This window comes from Ursus maritimus, unplaced genomic scaffold (assembly GCF_017311325.1).
Source record: "Ursus maritimus isolate PB19 unplaced genomic scaffold, ASM1731132v1 scaffold_17, whole genome shotgun sequence".
Lineage (NCBI taxonomy): Eukaryota > Metazoa > Chordata > Mammalia > Carnivora > Ursidae > Ursus > Ursus maritimus.
Genome location: NW_024424119.1, coordinates 57676404 through 57697889, shown reverse-complemented (window position 1 = coordinate 57697889; position 21486 = coordinate 57676404). Strand labels below are relative to the sequence as shown.

The 21486-nt window shown below is 65.3% G+C and overlaps 1 protein-coding gene across 3 annotated transcripts in view; it reads right to left on the bottom strand.

The window, feature by feature from the left end:
* The window catches only part of RXRA (retinoid X receptor alpha), a 133556-nt gene that overhangs the window by 27264 nt on the left and 84806 nt on the right, over nt 1–21486 (bottom strand). For 2 of the 3 annotated variants that reach the window (XM_040632159.1, XM_040632158.1), the window contains exons 5-10: nt 20172–20341; nt 17351–17480; nt 15577–15709; nt 13734–13825; nt 12014–12119; nt 6689–10389 (exon numbers count right to left, since the gene is read on the bottom strand). In XM_040632159.1, coding sequence (XP_040488093.1) covers nt 10242–10389; nt 12014–12119; nt 13734–13825; nt 15577–15709; nt 17351–17480; nt 20172–20341 — 779 coding nt within the window. In that variant the 3' untranslated portion in view covers nt 6689–10241. Of the gene's footprint in view, nt 1–6688; nt 10390–12013; nt 12120–13733; nt 13826–15576; nt 15710–17350; nt 17481–20171; nt 20342–21486 lie in introns of those variants that run through there. The other variant, XM_040632160.1, reaches the window with a different exon arrangement.

Genomic DNA, 21486 nt, shown 5'->3' with positions numbered 1-21486 from the left:
AGGATTCCCGGAGGTCCCCTTGTCCTTGGTCAGGCACAGCTGCCCTCGCCGTGGGCTCCTTTGATGCCCGTGAGCACCGAGCTCAGCCCGGCTCGGCACATGCGGGAGTGCGAGGGTTGGCCCATTGTACGGATGCAGAAACTGAGGCTCGCCTGGAGAGCTGAGCGGGGGAGTTGACCGTGTGACTCCAGATCCCCAGGGTTAGGGCCTGGGCCTCCTGGTCCCCCAGACACTGAAGCCCAGCCACGAAGCTCCGCAGAGCCCACGTCTTCTGCTCCGTGTGGATGCCCTGCTCTGCCCTTCCATACCCACAGCTACCAACCCTGGACAAAGCACAACGCCCCGCCTCTCCAGTGGGAGGCTCCCTTCGGACCCCTGGCTCTGGGCCTCTGCCCCCCCCCCGCCCCCAGACTGGCTGGGCCCTGCCCCCTGAGGTCCCTGGGGTGTCCAGTGTCCACAAGCCTGTGCCTGGGAGCCAGGCCGCGGCCGCCAGGTGGGCCCCAACAGAGAGGGGCGGCTTCCCCCTGCAGCCCGGCCAACGTGCTCCTGGGCTGGCTGACCTCGGGGGTTTTCAGACAGCAGCTTCAAAGCTGCTCGGGGACCCGAACTTGCCACACGTGCTTCTGTGATTGGGCTCATACCCGTTTCCGCAGAGGTTTGCTCCTGGGGAAACTGGGGCTCGGGCACAAGGTGGGGTCCCTGTAGTGACCTAGTTAGTGACCCTAACCTTGGGGGCAGGAGGGAGCGAAAGAGGGCAGAGGGAGAGGTGCCGCGAGAGCCGTCAGCCTGGCAGCTGACTTCATACCCTTCCATCAGCAGCCCCCCACGTCCCCCCTACCTCCCTCCCTCCTCGCACCCCTCTCCCCTCCGCCACCTCTCTACCCCCTCCCTCCCCCCACCTTCCCCCCTTTCTTCTCTACATAGGAGATATTAATAAAGGCTTGATGTGGAATCTTTTCGGAAACACCAAGTCCTTATTTCCAAGAGCTGGACTATTCACAGTAAACATGGGGGTTTCCACAAGCAAATACTCAGACAGCAGTTTGCCACATTTTTTATGTATACACGCCGCTTCCATTTTCTAAATAAACGTTTGGATTTTAGGACAGTGTCAGACTGACCGCAGAGCACGGAGGTGGCGCCGCGCTCCCGCCCCCACGCCCCGCATTCCCCGCGGGCCTCCAGCGCCCTCGGGCACGTCTGTCCTGGCATGTCATGCCCACACTTCACGTGGATTGTCTTTGTGGTCCCCCAATGCCCTTTCCTTGTCCTGGGGGCCCAACCAAGACCCCACGTGACCGGAGCCACCACGTCTCCTGGGGCTCCTCCGGACTGACGGTCCTTCTGTCTCATGACCTTGCCGGTTTCGAGGAGGCCTGGCCAGGCGTTCCGAGGACTGTCCCTCAGCGGACATCTGCCTGTGCTCCCTGCGCTTGGCCGGGTGGTGGGGCACAAGGTGGGGGGCCATGCTCATCGTGTGGCTTCAGGGGCACACGCTGACACCGTGGCTGCCCCCCGTGGTGATGGCGCTGGTCACTGGCCGAGATCATGCTGCCACGTTCCTCCACTGCGGAGTCACTCTGGTTCTCCCCTTGGACACTGTCCCCTTGATCAGGACGTCCCCCTTCACAGCCGCACTGGGGAGCGGGCCCAGGCACCCCGTCTTGGCAGCGCGGCATCTACGCGGACGACCGGGCGCCTTGCCCGACTCCGCATCACTTGCTCACGGGAGGACCCATGTTACACGGGCAGCGGTCCTCCAGCGCGACCTCATCCTGACCGGCCCGGCCTCGGGGACTGTCCCGTGTCCCTCCAGCACGCCCCAGGCTTGTGCTCTCGCTGCTCTGCGGACTCGCCCCCTTTCCCTCTCCAGCCCCACCGGAGGCCCCGGCTCCCCGACTCAGCCACGGCCCGAGGAGCCGGGGTCAGAGACCAGGGTCTGAGCGCGGGGACTTCTGGCCCCCCCAGCCGGCGAAGCAGGCGGATCTGGGGCACGCTCGCCTGTACTGTGCGCGCCAGTTCCTCGCGTGGCCACACGCGGCCATCTGTAGGAAGGGACAGGGTGCACACAGACCTCCCCAGCTCCGCCCCGCCGGCCTGGCACCCCCACTCCGACAGGGACAAGCCCGGCCAGGGGAGCAGCTTCGTGGGCTAGAGAACCGCCTCTCCCACACTCACTCCCTCTGTCTTGACGTCTACAAACCCCACTCCTCTCCCTCCACCCCTTCAGGGAGGTTGCTGGTCTGCCGAGCTACACACAGGCGACTGTCGCGCACCCCGGCATCGGCCCTGGCCTTCTCCGGACCACCCGAGCTACTCAGTTTGCTCACAACGAGGCTCCATGTCTGCGTGGCCAAGGGCGGTGGGTTTGGACGAGTCCACGGTGTCCTGTCCCCACCGTCAGGGTGGCACACGGCATACAGCTCCCCCTGCTCCCCCCTGGGAAGCAGGCCTGCTCGCAGGCTCCATCTCTGGCCTTTCCCAGGACCTCCTGTGAGCGGAGTCACGCCCTGTCGCCCCCTCTCTAGGGCTCCTGTCACTCAGCGACCCGCGTTTATGACGCGCCCGTCTGTCTGCCGCTCAACAGCTCCTCTCTTCATGCGGCCGAGTTCCACGTCTGCGTACCCGTCACCTACTGGAGGGCGTCGGGGGGCTCCACGCTCAGTGCCGAGGAGCGAGGCCGCCACCGATGTTCACGGGCAGGCTTGGGGTGGACGTGTTGTCAAAGCAGTTGTGTGAACACCGAGCAGAGTGACCGCTGGACTGCCTGTGCCCATCAGAGCCGCGTGCCCCCCCCTCCGCCCCGCGGGGATCCAGAGCCTTCGGTGGGGCCAGGCAGCAGATGGGCAGGGGAGGTCGGCAGGCGTCGGGCCTGCCCTTCTCCTGGGGGCCGCCTGCAGGCTGAGGCCCGGGTTCCACTGCCGATCCGACCCTGAGCCGTCACCTGCCTTCCCGGCCTCAATTTCGGACCTGAGCACTGGCGAGATGAGTCTCTGAGCCTTCACAGGGCACGCTCGCGACCGTGTTCACCCGGCCACGGACGGGAGACTGAGGCCAGGAGCTAAGTGTTGTGCCCAACACATCCCCAGCTGGGGTTGGACCCGGGGCCTGGCTTACCGACCCTCACGTCTCCCCGGATGGCCCAGGTCTGGTCTGGCGGCTGCTGGCATCAAAAAAACAGGAGGAAGTTCCAGAGCCAGAGCAGACTTCCCCAAGCTGCACCCCAGCCCTGCTGCGTCGGGACACCCTTGAGGGACAGGCGGCCTCGAGGAAGGCGCCATCAGACTGGTCCATTCTAGCCCCCGCCCCACGGTCCTTTCCGGGCAGCGGGCCGCACTGGCCTGGAAGCTGCCAGCCGCCCTCTGCTCATGGAGATAACCCCGTCCCTCCGTGGATGTGCCTTCCCAGCCCCAGTGCGTGCAGAGTGCCGGCTTCACGGGCTTTGGCCATGGATTCCACAGCCTTGCCAGGCTAGGTCAGGGCCAGCAGGTGTCAGGATAGGGCCTGAGGCTCAGGGTCAGGGACAGCCGTGCCCAGGCCGCCCTGCGGAGGCCGGGGTTGCGGGGTGCTACCCAGTGAATGAATGAAGTCCCCACCCTTCAGATTTCCCCCAAAGCAGCTCCAACCTGCCCTTGGATTTGTACCTTCAAGGGCACAGTGATGCCCCACCTCTGGGCCCACAGCCCGGGCCTTCTCGGGAAGTGGACCCCGGGGCTGATGTCTAAGGGCTCCAGCCCCCACCCCTGTCCGGGTCCGCACCCTGTGCTAGAGCCTCTTTGGAGCAAAACAAAACAGGAAGTGGTGACTTGGGAGCAGTTTTCTGGATTGAGGCCCCAGGCGGAGCAGACGGCGGCTTTGCTGCCCCCCCGCACCGGGCACCTGCACAAGGGATGCAGATGGCAGCTCCACCCCAGACCTCCAAAGCTAATGGGCTGGGGGACGGCTCCCGGAGGTTCTAACACGCCGGTAATTAGGACCCGGATTCTAGGGAGTAGGACTAGAAGGGACCAAGGGAGCAGGGAGGGCTGTGCCCCAGCATGTCCAGCAGAGGGCAGTGCGGCTCCACGTCCTGACACCCTGGCACTGGGGGAACAGTGGGGGGGGGGGGGTACTGGGCTGGTCCCGACTGAGGACTCCCCAGGGGCTGTGTGCAGCGCGGAGGCTGACCTGGGCCTTCTGAGTTCTGTGGTCGGAGGTGGCTGGAAACGCAGGAATGGCTGGTACTCTGACCCTTGGAGAACACAAGGTCACCAATGTCACCAGCAGCCCCCATGTTTAGGGACAGATGGGACCTTTGGGGCACGAGGGGCTGAGCTCCTTACATGGCCCCCTTCACTGACTCACCCCTGCGCCAGCCCCTTCCTGCCTTCAGTCCCCCCAGCTTCCCTGAGCCCCTCCGTGGGTTCCTGTCACTCGGGGTGCTGCTGCCCTCATGCCCGGTGGTGCCACCAGCTCCCCTGTCCTGTGCGTCCGAGGCAGGGTGCAAGGGCCTCTCCCCAGTAGCTGCCCTCATTTCCCAAGCATGCCCATGTTCCCAGCACACTGCCCATCTGCTTGCTAATGGCAGGACCAGCCCCTTCCTGGCAATGGGCTCCCAGCAGCCAGGAAAGGACCTGCTACAGTGGGTGCTCAGCAATGTCCCATCCCAAGTCCCCCGGCTCCCACCCTCGCTTCTTGGGTTATAAACCCCAGCCCTGCTGGGCAGGCTGTCACCACCTGATCCTGCTGGTGACAGAGCTCTCGAACCCTGCATCTCTGGTCCAGCGGGATCACCCTGGGCAGGCGTCACCATGGCAGCCGGAGGCAGTGGGGAGGCCCGAGGCCAGATTACCATGCATGTTGTGTGCGCCCATGCGTCACGTGGGGTCCCATTCCGGGGCGGGGGATGCCAGGGGCTCCACTCATCTCAGGAAGTTGGGGTTAGAGCCCCACCCAGCTGGAGTCACTCGCCCCTTGCGCACTGGCTCCGCGGCTCCCCCTCACCGGGGTTAGCACACCTCCCCAGCTGTGCTCCCTGGAGCCTGCCTCCGGAGCATGCGGGGAGGACCCCGGGTTTGGGCAGGAGTGGCCCCCATGGAGGTCATCTCAGTCCCTGGCATGTTCTGGCCGAGGCCGCCCCTGACTGATTCAGACCAACAGACCGGGTCAAGCGGCTGAGCACTGCCGGCCCCCCCCCACCCATGGCTCTTTAGGAAGACGGGGACTTGCCCTCCCAGCCCCAAGGCCAGGGCCCGGGCAGGGCCACACCCTGAAAACCCGTGAGGAACACTCCTTTCCTGGTATCCCCGCGAGACCCGAGCCGCCCCTCCTGGCTTTGCAGCTGTCCGAGCCTGCTCTCTGAAGGGGACACCCACACCTGGCACCCCCCAGCCCACCTGAGACGGCGGGGCACGTCCGGAGCACCGGGGAACCAGCGGCCCCACCCAGCGTGCTCAGCAGTGGCTTTGGTCATGCAGAAGGCAGGACAAGGGGCCCCTCAACGGGGAGGCAACCCTCCCAATTCCCCAGACCCCCAGGCCTGACCCTCTTTCCAGACCCAGGAAGCAGCCCTCGTGACTGGCGATACGTGCTTCTGACCGGAAAGCAGAGCCGGCCAGTCCGGGCCAGGCCCAGAGGCCAGGGGGCTTGCTGCGGGGAGAGGTGGGGCTCCCCGTGCCCACCCCCTTCCGGGGAGTCCAGGCTGAGTTCCTACAGGCAAGGACAAGGCCTGGACCCGGAGGAGCGCATGGCCCCCCATGAGCACCACCGGTGGGAGGCTGCTGCAGCCGCGGCCGGGGCCCCAGGGGTGTTGCGAGGCGTCCGGCCCAGCCTGCGAGGGGGGAGCACGGGGGGGGGGTGTGCCGACCCCCCCAGGGGAGGCCCCCTGAGGTCCTTGCACACCGGGTGCGGACTGTGCTCCTGGGCGTACTGGTGTATGAACGGTACGGGTACTGCGTGTGCACACGTGTTCCCTGTACACGGACATTGTGAGCAAGTGTTGCAGGTGAGCGGGCCTGTCCTATGCCACACGCAAGTGGGGTGTGTGTGTGCACGTGTGGCCTGTGCGTGCACAAGTTGTGTGAGCACGCTCCGGGGAGGGGTGCGGGAGGGGAGCCGCTGGCCTACTACTATAGGGTCACCCACGCCGGCTGGGAGCGGCCCTCGCCCGCGGTCGGCCATCTGGTGCCACAGGGCAGGACCCCAGCCCTCAGGGCTCCCAGATCCAGGGCACCAAGAGCCTCCCTGCGAAGGTGCCTGCTGGATGGCGAGCACGAGAGGATACGGACACCATCACCAAACAGCGGCCGGGCCCGGCCAGCCCCCGGACGGCGTGGAGAGGACGAGCGTTTATCACCCGGGACGGAGCAGACAGAGTGTCACCACCTCATTAGGGACGGGGCGGCTGGATGACATCATTCACTCTGTGGCCCCGTGCACGCTGCTTGTCTGTTTGGGCTCGGGCAGTGTGGGGCAGGGCGGGTGGCCGCGTGCCCAGTGCCCAAGGACGCGGGGGCCCACAGGGGCTCTGGGAGGGCTGTGGAGCCGAGCAGTCTGGGGAAGGAGCACGGCCGCAGGTCCGGCAGCAGCCGAGGTGCCCCCCCCCCATGCCCACACCAGCCCGGGCAGCCCGCCAGCACCCCCGTGCGGCCAACTTCCAGACCCAGACAGGAAAGCCCCCGGCAGAACAAACGAGAACGGAATGGTCATCTATTTTTAAACGCTCATATTTTGTTTCTCCTCTCAGGTTTTTCTGTTTTTCTTTCCACGTTCTGACACCGTTGCTGGTCCGTGCCCGCACCTGCGGCGGCGATCGGAGAACAATCACGCGGGGAAGTAAGTTCACAGTCAGTCTCGGGAAGGCCGGCTGGCAACGCGGCAGAACAGAGCAAGGCTTTAAGAATCACTCAGAAGGGGAAGAAAACCCTTGACCGTCCGGGGCCACCCCTGCCCGAGGGGAAACGTCTACGCAGCGGTGCGTACAAAGCCCGTGCGCGGCGTCGGCGTCCGAGCGCTTCACGGAGACAGCGCTCTCCTCCATCTCTAGAAGCAGAAACAAAACAAGTCCCACCCCCCATCATCCAAGTATACATGAGGGATAAAATTACATTTGTACAAAAATAGATTTTTTTTTTTTTTTACCTTTCCCGATGCTTTAGACATTTTCTCTCTACTCTCTGTGTACTCGTCGCCCTCTAAAGTGTTCGCTGCGTGTCCCGGCTAAGGCATTGCTAAGAACTGGGGACCGATAAAGCTGCTCGCTTCAAAGCATCTTAAAATAGATGCACTCCTTGCCTTGAGATATTCATTCGAACCCGGATTTCACCAAAGGAGGGGTCCTTACATACTTGCTTACACGAAGCAAATTTATAGGAAAACGGGGGAAAGTCTTGATTAAAAATAAAAATAGAATGTTGGTAACGGCCCCGCGTGTGCCGTGTGGACGGCGTGCAGCCTCACGCAGAGTCTCTGTACAGCACAGACGTGTGACGCCGCGCACCTGCGTGCACAGGGGGGGGCCACGTGCCCGAATTCCGTGATGGGGACAACATCAGCTGATTACCCACTGGCCACGCTTCCGGCCGGGCCCTGCTGCGGCCCCTGCAGACGAGGGGCTCCGGCGTGGTCGCCGCGCTTGCCACCAGCCCGAATCCTTCAGGAACACTGAGACTTGGAAAGACGGGGGCGCGGGGCCATCTCCGCTCGGGGACCGTGTGCCTCCAGGTGCCCAGGACAGGCCGGCTCCCAAGGAGATACGAGGCTTTGCCGCGCCCCTGCAGCCGCGGGCCTGGTCGTCTTCGCTCCCCTGCTGCAGGAGCCCCATCCCCGCTGTCATGGCGGGAAGTGAGTCCGCGGAGCACGCACGGAGGCACAGCTCGCCCGGGCCCAGGCAGCACCCTGGCCGGGCCGAGGCGGGGACGGACAAGAGGTGGCTAACGAGCTGATGTTAGTGCTATCTTTAGAAAATTAAAGATTGTCCCACCAAAATAATAATAATAATAAAAATAATTACAAAAATCACCTTAATTGAACCAGATTGATAACACTCCTAACGGTCTGGTTAAATAAAACTCCTACCTCTCTACTGAGCCCCGTGCATCTCTCCACTTAACCACCTCCTCCAACAGCACTGAACGCGTGAGCGTGACAAGGACAGCAGACGGATGAAGAGACAAGGACAGCCCCACGCGCCCACAGTGCTATGCCCATGGGCCGGAGAGGCTGGGGGCTTCGGGCTTTCCAGGCCGTAGCCTGGGGGCCTCAGTGCTTTACGGACACGCATCCGGGGCCCCCGGGGCCCACAATGGGGAAGTTCTCAAGAAGAAGCCCACTCCCCAACAGACCCGGTCCTGGGCTTTTTCTACTGGAGGCCCCCACATTCCCAAGGACCCCAGGGAAATGGAGAGGGCTGGGCTGGGTGACGGGGTGCGTCCGGCTGCAGAAGGCACCAGGGGTGTTGGGTGTGGGGCAATCTACTGTGCCCACAACTGAGGGGCCCCGAGAGGGAGTTCCCAAGAGTGCCTGCATCACTGCCTGTCACAGCCGAGCCCCCAAAAGGCTGCCGAGACTTTCCGGAGAGTCTGGGTGCTGGGCAGGCCCTCCATGCCCGGCCTCTCCCGCCCACGTGGCAGGGACACCCCCGCACGTTACAGCGGCCAGGTGGCAGAGAAAGGCGGCTTTGCACAGTCTCTCGGCGCTGCCTGCTGCCTCACCTTCCGCTTGCCTGGGGTTCTGGAAGGCAAAGAAGGGACACCTGCCTGCCCACGGAGGCCTGGAGGCCCCTCCCTGCCTTGCCCCAGCTGGGGAACCATCTCTGGGGAAGGCACCCCCCCACCCGGGGCTGCTCGTGAGGGCCGCAGGAGGGAAGCCAGGGCTACAGGGCAACCCCTCGGGGGCCAAGAAGACGGGAGCTGCCTGCATCACCCCCACCTGCCATCCTTGCTCAGGCCCCCACCAGCGACAAACGCCGGGTTCATGGAGTATGAGGCGTAAGACCGGAAAGTACTCAGACCAAAGGGAGGGCATTACAGTGCAAAAGAAGCCGGTTCAACCTGAGAGAGCCCCTGCACGCCTGGAGCGCCCCGCCCCGCCCCCTCGGTGGAAAAGCTACAGGAGCAGCCGCTGGCCGGACTGGGGAGCCACAGCAGGCGCTTGACGGAGCCCCGCGTAAGGCTGCCCTCACACCACAGCCGGGCTGGATGTCCCGAGGCGCAGGCCCGAGGACACCGGCACGCCACGGTCCCCGATTCCCAGTCTCCTACGCAGAACAGGCCGCCAGCGAAGGGGGCTCTCAGCCAACAGCTCCAGGAAGCAACCTGCCTGCCCCTTCCCGCCGGGCTGAGGGGCCCGCAAGCTGCTCTGGCTCTGGCTCTGCATGCCCCCCCCCCGGGGGGCCCACGGCCGCCTGAAGGCCCTCTCGGGAAAGCACCCTCCTCCCTCCATCCGTGCGGGCCTCCCAGGCCCAACCTCTGCCCACGACAGGTGAGCACGGCCCGGAACTTCAGGAAGGCCGGGAAGCGGGCTAGCCCTGCGGAGACGGGGGCCGGCCTGCCCCTCCACACAGACCGCAAGAGCAGACACAACTAGGGCGGGCCGTACCCGGGGTCTGCTTACCCTGGATCGCATGGGGCAGTGCAGGGGGAGAAGCTGAAGCCAGGGTGACGCGAAGAGAAAAGCAAGGTGGGGAGGTGGGTGACCCCAGCCCCTGCAGCCTTGAGGGGGCTCCGGAACCCTGCACGGAGGTCAGCTCCTGTCCTGCTTTGCTCGGGGGCGACATTGCAAGTCATCTTTGGAAAAGGGGCTGCTCACCCTTCACTGTGAGGGAAGGGAAGCCTACTGCCCCAGAAACCCCTCGTCTTCCCGGAGGTGGGTGGGGTCTTTTGCGCCCTGCCCCTGAGGCTGGGCGGGGTGCGCTGGCCGGGGTCGCCTGACAAGAGGTGATGGGGGTCACTCCAAACACAGGAGGGGAGCGTGGGATGTCCCAAACACCAGCGTGGCCAGGGGGCGGGGCCTGCGACCGGGTGAGCCGCCCCCACTGCCCAGGAGAGCCCGCAGGCCTGGCCGGGGCTCACAGCAGTTCCCGCCCCAGGAAAGCCACGGCCCGGCTTCGTGGACGAGGAGCACTGAAAACAGCGAGGTGGCAACGCTCTTAGGCTTAGCAGGCTGCGCCCCCACGTCTGCACAGACCAGCAGAGAAGGGGCGGGGGACGGGGCTCGCTGAGAAGAGCAGCTGGCGGCCAGGCGGGGCGGCCAGGCTGGTGGGCCTAAGTCATTTGGTGGGGGGCTTCCAGCATCTCCATGAGGAAGGTGTCGATGGGCGTGTCCCCGATGAGTTTGAAGAAGAAGAGGTGTTCCAGGCACTTGAGGCCGATGGAGCGCAGGGCCGGCAGGCGGAGAAGCAGCTTGGCGAACCTGCGGGAGGGCCGCGTGAGGCCGAGCCGGCCGTCCTCCCCGCCTGCCCCCTGGCGCCCGGCAGCCTCCTGCGCCCAGGACCGAGTCCCGAAGCCATAGCAGCAGGGCCCAGCCTGCACGGAGCCCGAGAGGGGGGCTGGGCCGCTCAGGCAGCGGAGACAGCAGGCTGGGGCCTGGGGGCAGGGGCGTGCGGGGTGACCCCAAAGGCAGGCCCACGAAGTAGAGACCTGGGATGAAGGACCAGGGGCAAGACAGTAGCAGGGCTGGTGCAGGCCCCGTAGGGCTTCGTGGGAAAGTTAAGACACGGGGGCTTTCTCCAAGGGCAACACAGAGCCACAGCAGGATTTTACGCAGTGGAGAGAGCTACGACAACGGATCTGAGTATCAGCAATGCCTCTGGCTGCAGCGGGGAGACCAAGGTGGAGCGGCTCCTGGGCCGGGGGGGCAGGTCTGTGCTCGAGCAAGCTCCGCTCCTAACACACTGGCATCCCACATGTGCCGGGCCAGCGCCCACCCCTTCCCCAGAAAGAGCTCTGCTGGAGCGGAGCCAGAGGCCCGATCCCCAGGCCCTGCCTGGCCCTGGGGGAGGAGACTGAATGGGGGAGGGCAACGGGAGGTGCTGGGGCTCTGGGAGGAGGGACGCCAGGCTCAGCGGCTCTGCCGCCAAGGACAGCACCCTGTGCCCCCCGGGGACGTCCACAGCCACCCCCTGCAATGGCGCGGACCCTTGAGGGGCTGGGGGACCTCGTTAATTATTCACGACGTCTGTATTTCAGGGGAGAAAGCCCTGTGGTTGGCCGCCATACAACCCAGGTTTTAAAGGCAAAAACGCAGCGTAGAGGCTGGACTGGGGCCAGAGAAAGCTGTTTTCTGCTGAGCTGGCGAGATGGGCTACGGCGGGGAGCCAGGAAAAACAAGCGGCCGGCCCTCCGTCCTCCTCGGCAAGTTTCACTTAAACCAAACCAGATGAGGGCTGAGGGAGCAGGGCACAGTCACCCGTGCGTGCAGCTGCACGTGCGCCCAGGGGTGGGGAGGGAGAGGGAGGTGCCCAGGGGTGGGGGCGCGCGCCCACCCGAGAGGGGCCCTTTGGAGGGAGGGGCCGGAATCAGGACAAGTCCTGCGATCGCACCAAGCCACCAACAGTTGCCCTTCTCACCTACCGTGTGCCCGGCACATGGCCCCGGAAATGAGTCCCCAGCCACTCCGGCACGCACACAGCTCTGCGCTCGCGCACAAAGCACCTACCGTGTGCCGGCGTCCGTCCCCGCTGGGGGTAAGCACGCCAAGGCCCTGTCTCTAGGGGCTCCCGTGCGGGGCAGAAGAAAGCCCTGGCTTCATTCCCGGGCTCTGCGAGGACAGGCACTTGCTGCCCGTGGGCCTGTGTTCTGGGCGGGCGGCAGGAGCGCCTGAGCGTGCACGCGTGCGCACGGGGGCCGGGGGAGCGCGCCCTCCCTGCCCCGTGCTCCCTGCCCCACACGGGCTCCCGACTGACAACCGAGGGAGGTGGGCGCCGCCTTCTAATTCACACAGAGGTGCCAGAAGGGCTGGGGGCAGTCTTGCCTGGGGCAGGGCGGTCACGAGACCCTGAGGCCTCCCAAAGGAGGGGGCCGGGCAGGGGGCTCACCTTCCCGGCTGCTCGGGGTACTTGTGTTTGCAGTACGCCTCCAGGGACGCGTAGACCTTCTCCCTCAGCGCCTCCACCTCGGCTGGGTTCGAGAGCCCCTTGGAGTCTGCAGGGGGAGGGGCCACAGGTCAGAGGCTGCGACCCAGAAAGCTGCACAGGGCACCCCCAGTGGCACTCAGGCCCGCCCCACACGTCCCCGCTCAGCTCGGGCCAGCAGCAGCCGGGCAGGCTCTGTCCCCGAGGAGGCTGCCCCGGACTTGAGTCCAGGCTTGCCACTCGCTGGCCACGGGAACTGCGGCCCGTTCCCGGACTTCCCAGCACTCAGCTTCCCCCTCTGGGGCCAAGAGCCACGGGCCGCCCTCACCCTCTCCTGGTTGAAGCTGGACCCTGGCTGCACTGGGGACTCAGTTCCTTTGAGAGGGAGGAAAGCTCAGAACCATCACCCCAAAGACAGCCAGCCCCACGCAGGGCAGTGGGGGAGAGGCCGACAGCCAGCTAGAGCCCTGGGACCCTGGGGCAGGAGCCCAGCCTGGAAGGGGCTCTGCCCGTGCACAGAGAGGCCTTGGACCTCAGCCACCAAAGCCTCCAGGGCCCAGTGGTGGGATCTCAGGAGGAAGGGATGGGCATTCAAGGGCTCAAGCAGGTGAGCCATCACGGGGCTTCCTGACCCAGTCAGAGCCCCCCGTGCCAGGCACTCCTCTCTGCTTGTCTCCTGGGGTTTCTCACGACCCAACAAGCTGACAGAGATGAACCCCTCTCTCTCCATAGCGGCCACCACATGGTGTCACACTAGGGCTCAAAGGCCCTGGGTCAGGCCCCAGCCAAATGTGGCCCAACCTGACGGCACAGGGGGCAGAGGCTGCCCACCTGCTGCCCTCTGAGGCCACCGGGCCCCACAGTGGCTCCGCGGTGGGACAGGCCTGCCATCAGGTCGCCTCTGAGCCAGAGACCGGGGGGCTTATGCCAGCATTGACCCCTGAGAGCCTGACATCCCAGCAGGTGTACCGGGGTCCAGTGCGAACGCTGCCAGGTGGCCCAGGGCCCTGGGCACCTTGGGAACGTGCCAAGCTTCTCCGTAGCTCCGCACCCCCAGGCCCTGCGGGGCCTCAGCGCCGGCCACGTCCTTCCAACAGCCCTACCCCCTCGGACAGCGAAGATATGCCAGCAGCCAAGCCACGCAAAACTGGAACGGGGATTCTAGCCAGCAGGGCTAAGACGCGCGGCCCCGCCTCCACGCCGGCAGGACCACAGGCTTGGAGCATAAACCCGGGGGACAAAACGCCCCCGGAAATGGGCTCCCCGCACGAGAAGACACTCATCTCTGCCACAGCCACATCCCTCAGTGCTGGAGCTGGTGGAAGGCAGGAGGTCAGGGCCCACCAGCCCTGGCACCATCCCGTCTTCCCCACTGGCTGGCCAGCTCCCCCCCCCAGAAACCCTCCACGCCCCCACCCACCGCCCGGGCTCCAGGACTCGCTCACTAGAAGTCACGAAGAGGCTGCCCCTTCTGTAGCCCAGGTTGCCGGGCAAGGTGGGGCCACACTGTGGACGCGGCGCCCAAACCATTAAGCGTGAGTGCGGCTGCCTGAGCCCCGCCGCGTGCAGCGCTCACAAGAGCCACGAGAAGTCGGTAGCCGGGCCGGGCCGCCCTCGTGAGGAGCAGATGGAGTGCTCGGGCCGAGGCTAGAGGGCGGGCTGCGCGCCCGGGGGGAGGCCGTACCGGGGTTGAAGAGCACGATGGCGCGCAGGCAGCCCAGCTCAGTCTTGTCCATCTGCATGTCCCGCATCTTGGACACGAGCTCCGTCAACACCCTGCAGGGGAAGCAGGCCAACACCGCGGCCCGGTCAGACTGTGCTCCCCGCCCAGCCCGGGCTCCCCCCCACCCCAGGAGAGACCCCAGGGCCTCGCTTGGGAAGCGGGGCACGGACCTGGAGACGGCTGCAAGGGCGAGGCCACGCGGGGATGCTGCCGTCTCCCCGCCCGGCCTGGCCCGTCCCACCCAGAGAGGGGCTTGCTCTCCTGCCCTCAGGACGGTCTGCACGTGGGATCTACCAGCAGGGGGCCCTGTGACCACGGCATGGCAGGGGCGGGGGGAGCCAGCGACCCAGACACGGCGGGCAGAGTCCACGGCCGGGGCCCCCCCAGCCTGAGGCCGGGCCCTGGGGTGCTGCATCCACACTGCTCCCTGGGGGCCACAGGAAAGCCGTTCTCCCCAGGACGTGGCCCTCCTTCCTCCTTCCTAGCTGCTGGAGGGGGACACATTCTGCTTCTTGTCACCAGGCATTCGTGGCCAAGCAAGCCACAGCACTTTGTCAGAGGGCAGAACTCTGACCCAACCTCGGCTGGCCCAGCCCCTCCGGGAAGTGGTGTCCTGCCTCCCCGGCCTGTCTGCACACCCTGTGGCCTGAGCTCCCCAGCCTCCTCCGCCTGCTCACTGGCCCCCAAAACTCAACGGCCATGCCCAGGGAGTGCTAAGTGGTCGGTGAGGCTGGACCAGAGGGGAACAAAGGATGGTGGCCTGGGGAGGGCCTGGACAGTCACCCTGAGAAGCCGGGGAGTCCCTGAGGGTCTGCAGGCTGCGGAGGGAACAGATCCCCAGGAGCCTGGAGAACAGAGTAACAGGGGATGGCTGCCCCAAGGAGTCCCCCATTCCATTCCCTCGGAGAGCAAGGAGGAGCTGGTTTTCTCTGACGTTGCTTGCTGGGGTCTAACCCCGCACCTCTGTCACCGTCACCTCTCTAGCCGCTGGACGCAGAACCAGAGCTCCGAGTGTGGTGGGGGCTGCGTTTCTAAACCAAAGCAGATCCAGGAGGCTGTACTCTCTAAAGGACACATCTGTGGACAGTAAAATGCCGCACTCCCTTTGGTGACATACCATTTGTTAGCCTGTTCAAGGCCCTGAAAAGTCCTGCAGCAAAGACATATCTATTCACTGTTCAGATCAGCATTTGCCAGGGGATGTGGCCACAACCCCCATTTGTACCCGGCAAGTCCCAGGGAGCTCAAGGGCCCTGCATTTACATTCGCGGGGCTGATGGCGGGGCGCTCTGCTCACCTCTGACTGCAGGGCCCCTCTACTCGGGGGTTCCCTGGAATTTCTGCCACCACCTTCTCCCCTTGGCGAAGGCAGACACCAGGCCCCTGGTGCTGGAGCGGGCAGGCGGGATGTGTTTTCTGGAGAGCGGCTAGCACGGAGACGCGGGGCCGACCCCCGCCCCAGCGCTGCCCCTCTGCGTGGGTGCCGGGAGCACAGGGGTGCGGCAGCACCCACGCAGCTCCGATGCCGTGGTCACAGCGCGAGAGACACGGTGGCCGACGCAAGACCTAACTATACTACAACCGCCTCCCGTTTGAACAATGCAGCGCTCCTGCCCCCGTACGGGGTTCCAGAGAAAAGAGCCGGAGGAAACCAATCCGCATGAGCCGCTGTGCGTGGCCAGTGCCCCCAGCACACACTTGCAGAGACGTGAACCTCTGTCCTTGCACTCCCATTCCCACATCAACGGCCTCCGTGAACAGAGCCCGTGCAGAGCGGGCCTCGAATCCAGGCCGGGGGCCCCACCTGTCAAAGATGGCGCCCACCCCCGCGCTGTGGGCGCTGTTCCGGTGGACGTGCAGTCCGGTGGCCAGGAGGATCCCGTCCTTCACGGCGATGGACCGGTGGGAGAAGGAAGCGATGAGCAGCTCATTCCAGCCTGGAGGGAGGAGGGTGCACGGTCACGCGGCTGTGTCCCTTCCCCCAATGGGGCTGCCACCCAGCCCTCCACAGGCAGCGCGCTGTTGCAGAACACCCACAGCGGGCTCTGTGGGCCCCACCCCCACGAGCGTGTGTCGCAGAAACGAGGCTCCCGAGCACCTATGTTCAGGAAATGCCTCCTCCTTCTGGGTGTAGACGCGGGCAATAAAGGCCCTGAGAAGTCCTGCACATGAGCATCCTCCTTCAGCTCTGTTTAACGCAGGTGCTCCCAAACCCCATGTGCCCAGGGAGGTGTCTTCCCACAAGGGCAGGACGCTCGTGCCACGGAGCGGCAGCGGCCAACCTGGTCCAAGCTGCAAACTCTCCAGTGATGGCATGCCACGTGGGGCGCCACAAAATAGTAAATTATTAAACCGAAATAAGGTGTGTCAGAGTCTCAGGCAAACTGGACAATCTCTCTACGTGAGCTCCCCACAGACAAACCCGGAGCAGGCGTCAAAGGTTAAGAAAAAGTACGGAAGCAAAACTTGAAATAGAAGCGATTTCTGTGCTGGGTTCTCAACGACTCCTGTGCACGGGGAAGCCCCAGGCTACTTCCACAGAGACGGCCCTGGGCCCGGAGGCTCTGGGCTCGGGGCACACAGCATCACACCGGCTCTCCCACTTCATACTGACCACAATCCTAGAACAAGTAGGAGCCCTGTTTTCCAGAAGGGGAAACTGAGGCCTGGGGCAGGGCAGGGGTTACCCCATCACACGGTGAGTCAGGACCCCGGCCTCCGTCGCCTTCCCCTGATGCCTCTGGGTGTTGGGTGTTATGCCACCGCTGGAGTGAAGCTCTTCCAGGAGGCGCCCCCGCCCGCCCCCACCAGGCCCCCAAGGTCGGGAACGAGAGTTCTGCTGGGGGCAGAGCCGGCCCCAAGTGCATCTGTTCCCTCCACAGTGGGAGCACTCTCCCTGCCGTCCCCCACCGGGGCCTGCCCAGCCCCCCCGCCTCCGGGCCGGCCACCACCTCCCCCACTGCCCCAAGCACACCCAGGGCCCGGCAGGCGTGGGGCTGGGCTGCCCTCGGACATTCCCGCAGAGCCCAGCACATGCAGATGGCCCGGCGGGGCAGGGGTGCTCCTTGCCGGCGCCCCGTCTGAAGGCCCAGCACCAGCACAGCTGGCGCACCCGTCCCTCCTGTCCCTCCGACAGGAACCTGCACTGAGGACCCCGGTCTCTGCAAAAACCCGTACTTGGCAAGCCTGGCACACGTCGGAGCCGGGCATGACCCGAACCCCAGAGCCTGTGCTCCCACCATCCTTGCCAGCACTGCAGTCCCCACACAGAGCAGCGGAGGCCTTGGTGTGGGGAGAGGGTAGAGCACAAAGCCTCTGGGGCGGCCCGTGTTGGGCTCGCTCCCCTGTGCTCTCCAGAGGTCCCCAGACAGCCCTTGATCCCTCCAAAGGCCACGTGGAGACCCAAAACCAATGACCTCCTTATGGGTGGAGGGAGCAAGGCCAGAGGGGGGCAGGGGGAGGGCTCCCCGCACGGCAGGAGAAAGGGGCGTCCCCGGGTCCAGCCCATCCTAAAGCCCCCAGGCCCCTGGCCTCTCCCTCCTGTACCTTCCCCGGCCCAGGGCCACCCAGCCACTTACCTGCCCTCAGCAGGATGACCTGGTCATCCAGGGGCAGCTCCGAGAAGTGCGGAATCCGCTTGGCCCACTCGACCAGCGTGAAGAGCTGCTTGTCCGCTGCCTGGCAGATGTTGGTGACAGGGTCGTTGGGCTGGGGGGTGGGGAGAGGCACGCGGTGAGCGCCCAGCCAAGAACACAGCCCAGACCAGGCCCCCCGCCCCGCGTCCTGCACCTGCCCCGGGCTGATCAGCCCTAGAGACTGTGCCCTAATCCCCGGAGCCCGTGGCTGGCGAGCCTGCGGCTGGTGCTGCTTCACGCTTCCCTTTGCGGGCGTGATCGAGGGAGGGGTTCTGAGGTGGGAGGGACTCTGGCCAGGTGGGCCCAGTGTCCTGACGGGGTCCCTGCCGAGGGAGGCAGGGGTCAGAGACGGAACCCGTGAGCAGGAGAGAAGCTGCTGGCCTGGCGCTGGAGGGCCCGGGCCCGGGACGTGGTGCCACCAGCACTGGGAAGGGCAAGGGGGCGTCCTCCCCAGAAGAAACCGGCCCTGCCGACACCGCGACTCTGGTCCCTTGAGGCTGACGGTGGACTCCAGACCTCCGGGACCATAAGAGACTAAAATTGATGCTGTTGGAAGCCCTCAGCGTGGGGCCGAGTGACCCCTGGGCGCAGTCGGGGAAACCAAGGCACAGGCGTGAGGGCCAAGCTAGGGTGGAACTCTGAGGGTGGCGGTCAGTGCTGGCCCCTCCGGGCCACTTCTTCCTACTGGGTACGGAGATGGCACACAGATGGGGACATCAGAGGCCCTTCCAGAAGGTTCTAGCCAGAAGAGACTCTCCCCTCACCGTCACAGATGAGGAAACCTCATCAGGCCTCAGTGGAGCCCCCTCCCCGGCTCCTGGCCGGCGGACGCTCTGGGGCCTGAGCGAGGGGAAGGACGACAGCACACATGGTGGCAGGGCTGTCCGCGGAAGAGCTCCCCGCGAGAGAAACCATCGGCCCTAAAGGGAGGTGCAGTCTGAGAGAAGGGCCCACCGAGGGCGCCCATGGGAAGCCCGGTGACAAACTGACACAGAGGCCACCGGGTTGGAAGGGGATGGGGTGTGCAGATGGGGACACGGAGCTGCAAGGAGAGGCGTCAGCCAGGGCTTCTGCGGCACACGGGACCCCAGCCCTGTGTGCCAGCACCCAGAATGCCCCCATCCTGGCCGTCACCCCGAAGTTCCTCCTCTGTCCCCTGGTGCAGACTCTGTGCAAGTACCACCCAGAAGCCTGGGGCCACGTGCCCCAGCCCAGCACCCCCCCACCCTACGATTAACGCGGGCACAGAAGCTGGCCTGCACGGGGCCCCCCCAGCAGCTAGCACGTCAGAGGCCAGGGCCGGTTCCAGCAGGCGCCACCCTGGCCGGGCTCTGCTCCTCAGAAGCTTGGGGCAGTCCCTTGAGGGGAGAGTCCAGGCCCAGACGGGTGGAGAGGGTCCCGGGGAAGCCATGCATGGGGGAGGCAGGGGATGCAGGGGAAATCTGGAAGAAGCCTCCAAGCTCTGCCACAAGCTGAAGCCCAGGGAACGAGCCTCCCTGGCCACTGGCTGTTGGCCCCCCAGGAGCCCACAAGGGGCCCAAAGCAGTGTCCGAGCCACTCCCAGGCAGGCTGGCCTCTGCAGCCAGGCACACAGGTCAACGCGTCCTGACAAACCATAGCGGGACCCCCGGCAGAGGCCCAGCTACCCTCCCAATGCCGAGTGAGCCACGCTGCCATCTGAGGGACGCAGAGGGAGCTGCGGCAGGTGCGGACACAGAAAGGCAGGCACGTGCTCACGAGATGACCCGTGCTCCCCCTCAGCCGGCCCCTCTGTGTCATCCAAACCCGGGGAGCAGAGGGCAGCTCTGGCTTTTCCTAACAACGCCCTTACGTGACATCTCCCGATTCTCGTTCTGAAGTTTCTGTTCAATGGTGGAAGCCTCAAAGCTGGCCTCCCCTCCCCTCGTGGGGACCAGAGGGCGGGCAGGAAGGGTCGGGCCCGCGAGCACCTTCTCCCTGACGTCACACCGTGCGGGACTCCTGGTGGGGCCGTCGTGTGCAGGGAAGTGCGGGGAAGCAAGGACGGCCCACCACCTGGCCACAGCGGCCTCCCGAGCACACGGGACACTCCCAGCCTGGGGCAAAGGTGGCGTGTGAGCGCCCACAGGCAGGCGGGGTCCCGGCTGGAGCGGGGCCGTGAACGACAGCTCAGTCGCCACTCCCAGCCACGTGGCGGGGAGGGAGAATGAACACAGCACGCACCCCACTCCTGACCACCGTGTGGAGGGGACAGGAAGGAAGCACTAGGCCATGTCACGGGGCCAGACCCACCTTCGCAGGGCCATGAAGGCAGGCCGCGGGGGAAGGGAGCCCCCGGGAAAAGTGACACCTTAGGCCAGACAGAAGCCTGAGAACGAATCAGAGGGAGCCGCATGTGCAAAGGCCCTGGAGTTGCAGGGGGATGTGTGGGGTGTGTCCAGCACGGCGGCGGCCACTCTGGGCCAGGAGGAGGACAGAGGGAGAGAGGCCGGTGTGACCTCAGGGCTGATCACAGCGCTCGGATCTCAGCCCTGAGCCCACATGGGGCACAGGTGAAACCACCCTGTGGCCTGCATGCCTGGGGCAGGTACGGGACCCCCCAAAACCCAGCGGAGCAATGGCCCGAGGCCACACGGAGCCGGACAGCACATGCTGGCTGTCAGCACGGCCCACGACAGCTGGGGCCTCCCATCCAGCAATACCCCCAAGGGGCCAACGGTCCCTGAGCAATGCTGGCCCTTGCCGCACCTGGGGGGAGGCCATGGGGGCAAGGGGTGGCACTCACCGAGTTGGGGTTCAGCCCCATGTTCGCGTCCACATACGTCTCAGTCTTGGGCTCGACAGCCAGCTCTGCCTCCAGAATCTTCTCCACCGGCATGTCCTCGTTGGCACTGCTCGTGGACTCCACCTCGTTCTCGTTCCTGTCCTTGCCCCGCTGCCGTTCCTCCTGCACAGCTGTAGGGGTGGGGGCGGTGGTCAGCCCACCGTCAGGGGCCGAGCAGCGCCAGATGCAAGCCAGTGTGCCCGCCAGGGCCGCCAAGGGAGGCGCTGCTCAGAGCTGGCCGAACCCCCACCCTGTCTCTGCCCCAGGTCTGGCCTCCAGCAGCTGGGCACGCCCAGAACACAGAGCACACCCGCCCCTCATTAATTCACCCAACTAATGTCCACACCAGCCCCTATCCAGGGCCAGAAGTACATCGGCCAGAGCACACAAGGTCTCATGGAGCTGACGGTTCAGCAGGGGTCCCAATATGAAGTGAGAAAGGTTTCAATGGACTATGGACTCAGACAAAACCAGGAAGGCTTCCTGGAAGAAGTGGCAAGAAAAGACAAGGGTGACAATTCAGGCAGAGGGGGCAGCATGTGCAAAGGCCCAGAGCCAGAGCAGAGCCACTCCTGATGAATGGACCTCTCATGCCGTCTGGAGAGCCACTGCAAGGGGTTCAAGTGGGGGCAGGGGGCGAGTTCCTGGACAGGGTCTGACATGCCACAGGAGACAGACAGGATAGCACACACGTCTCCAGCTGCAGAAAGAAGAGGGGGTCCAGGGGAGAACAGAAGCTGGAAGCCAATCCCTAGTGTGAGCGAGGATGATCTGGGCTGGCCCGGTGGGTGTGGGGGCAGCACTGGGGCTGGAGGGCTCAGCGCGGGGGTGGTCAGGGGGTGGCCCAGTCCCTGGGAGCCCAGGGAGAGAAGCTGACAGAAGGAGGTGGACAGGGAGGCATTCACTTCCACACTGCCGCATGGAGACGCACGTGGACAGAAGGGAGGAGGCCAGGGCACCCCTGTGGCTGGGCGTTTACAGACCTCAGACTTCAGAGCCCATGCGGCTCAAGCTGCCCCTCGCAAGAGCCCCACAAGCACCCAACACGGCTCCTGAGGCTGCTGTGGCCTCCCAGGCCGACCCCTACCTCCACCCCCTCTGCTCTGGTAGGAGCAGCAAGAGCCCTGGACCAGGGGAGATGTGTCAGCAGCGGGGAGAAGTCACGGCCTGTGGCCTGGTGCGGGGCCGGGAAGGGCTGTCTACATGGCCCTGTTATAGCCTGAACTAGCTCGGTATGTCAGGGGCCCCCAGAGCCATCACAGCAGCACCAGGACGC